The sequence below is a fragment of the Heterodontus francisci genome, unplaced genomic scaffold (assembly GCF_036365525.1).
Source record: "Heterodontus francisci isolate sHetFra1 unplaced genomic scaffold, sHetFra1.hap1 HAP1_SCAFFOLD_61, whole genome shotgun sequence".
Classification (NCBI taxonomy): domain Eukaryota; kingdom Metazoa; phylum Chordata; class Chondrichthyes; order Heterodontiformes; family Heterodontidae; genus Heterodontus; species Heterodontus francisci.
The window spans coordinates 2,948,200-2,954,889 of record NW_027141441.1 but is presented as its reverse complement, the minus strand read 5'-3'; the positions used below and the strand labels follow the sequence as shown (position 1 = coordinate 2,954,889).

At 46.6% G+C, this 6,690-nt stretch overlaps 1 protein-coding gene and 2 non-coding genes across 3 annotated transcripts; 1 reads left to right on the top strand and 2 right to left on the bottom strand.

Moving 5' to 3' along the window:
- Positions 1–1,876: 1,876 nt before the first annotated feature.
- Positions 1,877–1,959, bottom strand: trnal-uag (transfer RNA leucine (anticodon UAG)). Its single transcript has one exon. It is a non-coding gene; the product is annotated as a tRNA-Leu (tRNA).
- Positions 1,960–2,029: 70 nt separating this feature from the next.
- On the top strand, positions 2,030–2,389 carry LOC137363467 (histone H2A-like; the record flags this gene model as incomplete). The annotated part of the gene is made up of 1 exon (XM_068027291.1): positions 2,030–2,389. A coding segment is annotated over exon 1 (360 nt), but the record flags the coding sequence as incomplete, so codon positions are not given.
- Positions 2,390–5,673: 3,284 nt separating this feature from the next.
- trnal-uaa (transfer RNA leucine (anticodon UAA)) lies at positions 5,674–5,756 on the bottom strand. Its single transcript has one exon. It is a non-coding gene; the product is annotated as a tRNA-Leu (tRNA).
- Positions 5,757–6,690: the final 934 nt, after the last annotated feature.

Genomic DNA, 6,690 nt, shown 5'->3' with positions numbered 1-6,690 from the left:
TCCTCAGTAACATCACCATTTCCACACACATCCGCTTCCAGCAGTTTACAGCACCTTACTGCAGCTGTTTCGGGAATCTCCTGTGTTAGGATTGGAGTTGGAAAGCGGCCTTTACCCGGCAGTGTTATTGTCTCACACTGAATCTGCCAGACATCCTGTTCTCTTTATTGCGAGAGAGAAAGCACGGATTTAGGAAATGTTCATTTGAAATGATCTCTATTGAGAACGAGCCCGGCCGTGGGACAGGTATTCCAGTGCAAAGAGCTGTCCATGACCGAGTGTTGCAGACTGGCACATTGCAACGTCCAAGACTATGTGCTGTGGGACGGCATTAAAGCTTGGGGAAGCCACCATGGAGACTCAATGGGGAAAGGCTGCAGTCTGAGGCCCTAGTAGGCCATAGTACAGTGAGGGGCTGGAACCCGTGAAAAACCCCTCGGGCTGTTTGCACCAGAGAATGTTTGATTTGTAATGTAAATACTGTATATATAACCTGTGCAGGCAGGGATAGTGAGATACATCATGTACATTATTGAAGGAAACTGATCTGTATTGTACCTTATGTAATATTAAATTTGAACTGCTTTGCAATGTAATTGCACAAATTATATGAATAAAATACATATTGTGCAAAAGAAAGCAGCTTTCCTGTCAACACACACCTTGTCTCAGGGCACAACTTTCCTGTGATCTTGTCATACCCAACTTCGCTCTATATCTTCTGACACACACACTTTACAGTCTGTCATTTCCAAAAACAAGCATTCTAAAATCAAAAGACCTTTTGTTTATTTCTCCTTTCTTTTCATTTCTCCTCTATTCTTCTCAATCACTCCCTTCAACAGTCCTATTCAGATCAAGGTGGAATGTGAATCGTGTCACAACTCACCTGACACTATTATTACCCTTCTTTTCTCTTGTCTCATTCAATGGGAAAGTTTTATTCACCAGTCTGTTGCTGTTTTACACTCTTGCCATACCATCTGGTATTGCATCCATCTGAATTCTGTGCTTTCATGGCCTTATATTTCTTTTCAACTTCTGGATGATTTGTTTGCTTCAGTTCCATTCAACCAGGCTGGACCACAGGGAAGCTTAGAACCTTTGCCTTGGATGGGTCCACGTTGATCCATTACATTCAGAATCACCTCCTTGAAATAACTCCATAGTACAACTACAGTAACCACACAGAATCTGCTTCAAACACTCCTCCACATTTTATCTGTTCTGACCGTCAACACCTCCAGCTCTTTTGTTTAAGTGGAACCCATCAGGTGTGTATAGGCTCCTTCTATTCTGAAAGCTGTAGCACTGGTTCAGGGAATTCAGCCCTGTTTCTCTACTCGAAAGGATCAGCCATGCTTGATCTGCCTCGTATTTTGCTTTTATTGCAACGTTACAAGACCTCCAATCCTCTGGCACACACCTGTATCCAGTGAGGGATTGGAAAATGATGGTCAGACCTTCCACTATTTCTTCCCTGGCTTCTTTCAACAGCCTGGGGTACATTTCAACTGGTCCTGATGATTTATCCACATTCAACGATGCTCATCCCATTAAGACTTCCTCTCTCCTTAAGTTATCACGTCCAATACTTCACACTCCTCCTCCTTAATAACAATATCTGCATCACCCTCTCATTCGGGAAAACAGTAAAGTATTCATTCAGGATATTGGCAACATCTTCCACCCCGATACAAAGGTTACATTTTTGATCTTTTATGTGCCCTGCTGTTTGCTCAGTTGCCTCTGACACTCATGTTTTAATGCAACATCTTTGGGTCCATTGTTACTTTGTTAGTCCATGTTCTTTCCTGCTTTCTCTTTGCTCTTCACCGCTGCTCCCAAACGCCTCCAGTGCAGTCAAAACGCAACTTGTCAGAAGTGGGATTCGAACCCACGCCTCCAATGGAGACTGCGATCTAAACGCAGCGCCTTCGACCGCTCGGCCATCCTGACCGCCGGCGATATACTATCAATGCTAAGGAAATTATTCATTCTTTGTGAAAGTATTTGTGAGATTGTGGAAATGTCTGGAAGAGGAAAGACCGGCGGGAAAGCTCGGGCCAAGGCCAAGTCTCGCTCCTCCCGGGCTGGACTGCAGTTCCCGGTGGGCCGTGTTCACAGGCTCCTGAGAAAGGGTAACTATGGTGAACGTGTGGGTGCCGGAGCCCCGGTCTTTCTGGCTGCTGTGCTCGAGTATCTGACAGCTGAAATCCTCCAGCTGGCCGGCAACGCGGCCCGGGACAACAAGAAGAACCGCATCATCTCCAGACACCTGCAGCTGGCCGTCCGCAACGACGAGGAGCTCAACAAGCTGCTGGGAGGGGAGACCATCGCTCAGGGCGGGGTGCTGCCTAATATCCAGGCCGTGCTGCTGCCCAAGAAAACCAGCGCTCAGAGCTCCCAGAAAAAGTAAAGCGGCCAAAATGTCATCTAATAAACCAAAGGCTCTTTTCAGAGCCACCCACAGTCTCTGTGAAAGGGCTGGTTACTGTCAGGAGGGAATCAGAGATGGAGTTATTGGAACAGTGGATTGACCTGTTTCACATCTGTCCAGGTGTGTTTTCAGTTCCCTCTCTGGATTTCGCTCTGTTTCTCTGCTCACACATCTCCCCCTCTAGTTAAGTGAAGAAGTGAACTACAGGGTGTCAGAATCAACAATTTAATAAATCCCGCTGCCTTCGATTTGATAAATCCCGAGATTATCCCGGTCCATGAACGGGAACTGGTTCGGAGCTGATGAATTAATTTAATAATGGAAGTGTCCGGGTTAATTCTCTGTTTTTCATTTGGACAGTTTGAATTGTGTTTTTATTTCTCTCCGGTGATCTGAGCGCCGCTTCTCAATGAGAATCTGCTCCCGGAACAGAGTAAATGCAGGAAGGAAGAGGCCATTCTCGGGCTGTGTGTCTCTCTCCTAACCTGATCTGTTTAGACCGCACTGTTCCCAGAGGACGGAATCAGTGAGAGTTGTGCACACACAGGAGCTGAGTCCATTGCAGCGCTTTAATATGTGCCTTCCCCCCGGCCCTCCCTTTTCTCCGGACACAGAGCTGTCTGTTCCCCCCGGCGGCGGGATAGGGTCGGGGATTCTCTCCCCGCAGTGTCAGGGTCTGCAGCCCCGGGGAACTGGCGGTTTCAGTCAGAGTGACCGAGCTAACTTACATATCCTGTGTACTGATCTCCAATGGATTCAAATATTAGTGAACTCATTGGGTAATGTTTGTAAATAACCCTCATGTGAACAGACCCGGCTCCATTAATGCCTTCCAAATAAAACTGGGATCCATTTCTTTTCCCCAAATGCCAGCTAACGGATCCCAGGAGCGGGTTGAGATTGTGCTGAGCAGCAATGAGTCTCCGGTAATGCTGCTTTCTAAATTCCAGACCAGCTCTCAGTCCGACAGGCCTTTCGGGAAAGTGATGTGACAAAACAGAAACCATGTGACCGCCCCTTCAATCTAATGGGTTTGATGATGAACAGAGATGGCAGCTCTTTCCTTTGCTGATTTGGTGGCTCTGAAAGGAGCCCTTGTTACACTTGTTACTGAAGCTGGGTTTAAGGTGCGTTCCCCGCGGATGCGGCGGGCCAGCTGGATGTCTTTGGCCATGATGGACCGGCATCATTCTGGTGAATCTGCTCATTTTCCGACAGAGCATCAGTCGCTGTTTGAACTGTTTAAAGTCAGGGGTGTATTAGCAGCCAGAAAGTGAAGGGCAGTTCATTGCTCCCTGCAGCATTATCCGCCTCTTTCAGGAGAAAGGATCAGAAACCGCTCGTTTCTGTCAGTCCCCGAGAAGCCTGTGAGAAGCGGTTAGTCACTAATTTGTTCCTTTTACAGAGAGGAAGCTGATATTTGTCCCGTTTTAAATTGCTGAACCGGACCTTCCTCCCGCCGCTTACAGTTAACAGATTGACAAATGAAAACGATTCCTAAAATCGCGTCAGGATTTTGTGACGGTAAACACAGTAAAACAGAACATAAAATGAGAGGTTTTAAAATTGTTGCCTGAAAATTGAAATTTTCCATCACTTCAATTCCTTCCTGCTCTGGAATTGCCGGGCTTTTTCCAATTGGAAAATCGAAGCCAATGAGAACTTCTATTTACTTATATGTGATTCTCCTATTGGTTAAGAATTGGATTGAGAAGCGGGTGACCAATCAGAGACAGAGTCAAACTGCGGGGATTCCAGGTCCCCAGTAACTGAGCTGAAACTGTTCAGCTTGACAAACCCTGGCAGTAGCTTCACACATTGGACACTTCACACTGAGTCATTCAAGAGCTGGTGTGAGAGAAGCTTCAGATCCTGGCATTACTCTCTGACTCATTATTCATCTAGAACCAAACAATTAGTAAAGGTGAAGCAGTGAAGAGACTTTTCACTCTCACTGCAGAATGTGTCATCTGGGGAAATAAGGAACTGTTATTTTCGGAGATTCCAGGTTCATTCCTCCCTGAACAAATCCATTCCTCACATTCCCGATCACAGCCTATCCCAGCTCCTGTTGTCACCCGACTCCAGCTGAATTGGAGAAACTAATGTGTTGGGGTTTGAGTTGTGAGGTGGGGTTTCTCCGCCAGTGTTCCTGTCTTACAGACTCTCCCCCTGAATTTGTGAACTGAGACTGTACCGAACACATCTCCAGTTAGTGTGAGGGCCGGATATCCCTCTGTTTTATTACAGAGAGTGGGGAAAGGGCTGGGTGGAGGGGAGTCACCAGGGATCCTGGATTTACTCCAAATCATTTCCATGTGGAATCTGCAGGCGGGGCCGGGACAGGGATCATTTGATCAGGGGATCAGCTCTTTCCTGAGAGATGTGGGTGGCTCTGAGAAGAGCCTTTGTGTTCAGATGTTTCCAAGTATCCCGCGCTCTTTCACTTCTTTCCAGGCCCTGCTTTCTGAGCCTTCGCTGCTTTCGGCTTGACCTTGCTCTTCCATGTCTGCACTTTCTTCAGCGCCTTTCCGCCCGCCGCACTCTTGCCTTTTTTGACCTTCTTCGCAGGAGACTTTTTCTGAAGCTCTGCTTTCTTCACCACCTTATTTGGCGTTGCCGCCGCCTTGCTGCTCGTTTTCTTGGCTGTTACTTTCTTTGTTGTCACTTTCACGTCTGCTGGTTTCTTCACTAAAGATTTCTTGTCTGCTGGTTTCTTCACTGAAGATTTCTTATGTGCTGGTTTCTTCACCTTCTTTCCCACTTTTCCCTAGGTTTTCCTTCTTGCTGATTTTGAAGGAGGCGGAGGCTCCCTGTCCCTTGCTCTGCACCAGGGAGCCTTTGTTCACATTCCTCTTGATACTTTGCTTGATCTGGGTTTTGAGCTTCTCCTGAGCGGTGGCAGACCTGCAAGGAATCAACTACCAGCTAGCGTATAAAGCGAGACCAAGGCTCAGGGCCTTCAGTTCCCTGGAGGGGAGTCGGAGAGGCAGCGGATCCTGTGAGGAACCACAATCCAGGAAGGATGAGAAGGTCATTGTCAGGGGACAGAGGAGATTAAGTTAAAGATTTACCAGTTTATAAGCAAGCGCAGAGCCAAGGAACGGTGCTGGGGCAGATCAGAAAATAGGAAGCTGTGATCAGTTGGAAGGCAAGAGTGATTAAATGACAGAAGAGATGATGGTGCAAGGCAAAAGTTAGGGAAAGAAAAAGTAAAATTTTGTAAGCACAGATACCAGGAGTGGGGTTTGAACCCACGCAGACACATGTCTACTGGATTTTAAGTCCAACGCCTTAACCACTCGGCCATCCTGGTACATTAGCCAACCACTGAAAATGAAATTTAATGTGATCCGGGTGCCATCTGGCCTTTCACAATATAAAGTTATGACTCCTCTCCCATGCTGAATTGGACCCTTCATTATTTATGAACCTCAATCGGATCACCCCTCAGTCTAGGTTTCTCTAAGGTGTAGGGTCCCAACTCTTTTAGTCTAACTTGATAACCAAGATGTCTTATACTGGGAATTCGTCGAATGTCTCTCCTCTGTACCCTTTCCAAAGCCTCAATATCACCCATCATGTGAGGAGACCAAGACTGGATACAATATTCCAAGTGAGTCCTGACCAAGGTTTCATAAAAGGACAAATTCGGGACATCTCAGATACTGAAGGAGTCCATGTCCAGAAGCAGCAAGACCTGGACAACATTCAGACTTGGGCTGCTAAGTGGCAAGTAACATTCACACCACATAAGTACCAGGCAATGACCATCTCCAACAAGAGAGAATGTAACCATCTCCCTTTGACGTTCAACTGCATTACCATCGCTGGATCCCCCCACCATCAACATCCTGGGGGTTACCATTGACAAAAGCTTAACTGGACCATTCATATACATACTCTGGCTACAAGAGTAAATCAGATAGTGGGAATTCTGTGATGAGTAACTCAGCTCAAGGCACATGGTGAAATGCTCATTAGGATAGCTGGAGAAATGGACTGGTCAGGTGGGCAGAAAAGTGGCAAATGGAATTCAACTTGGAGAAGTGTGAGGTGATGCCTTTGGTGAGGTCAAACACAGCAAAGGAAGACACAATTAATGGGTGAATGCTGAGAGGTGTAGAGGAAGTGAGGGACCTTGAAGTGAATGTCCACAAATCCCTGAAAGTAGCAGGATAGGTTGATAAGTTGGTTGAGAAGGCTTATGGAATCCTTTCCTTTATTAGCCAATGTATAGAATATAAGAG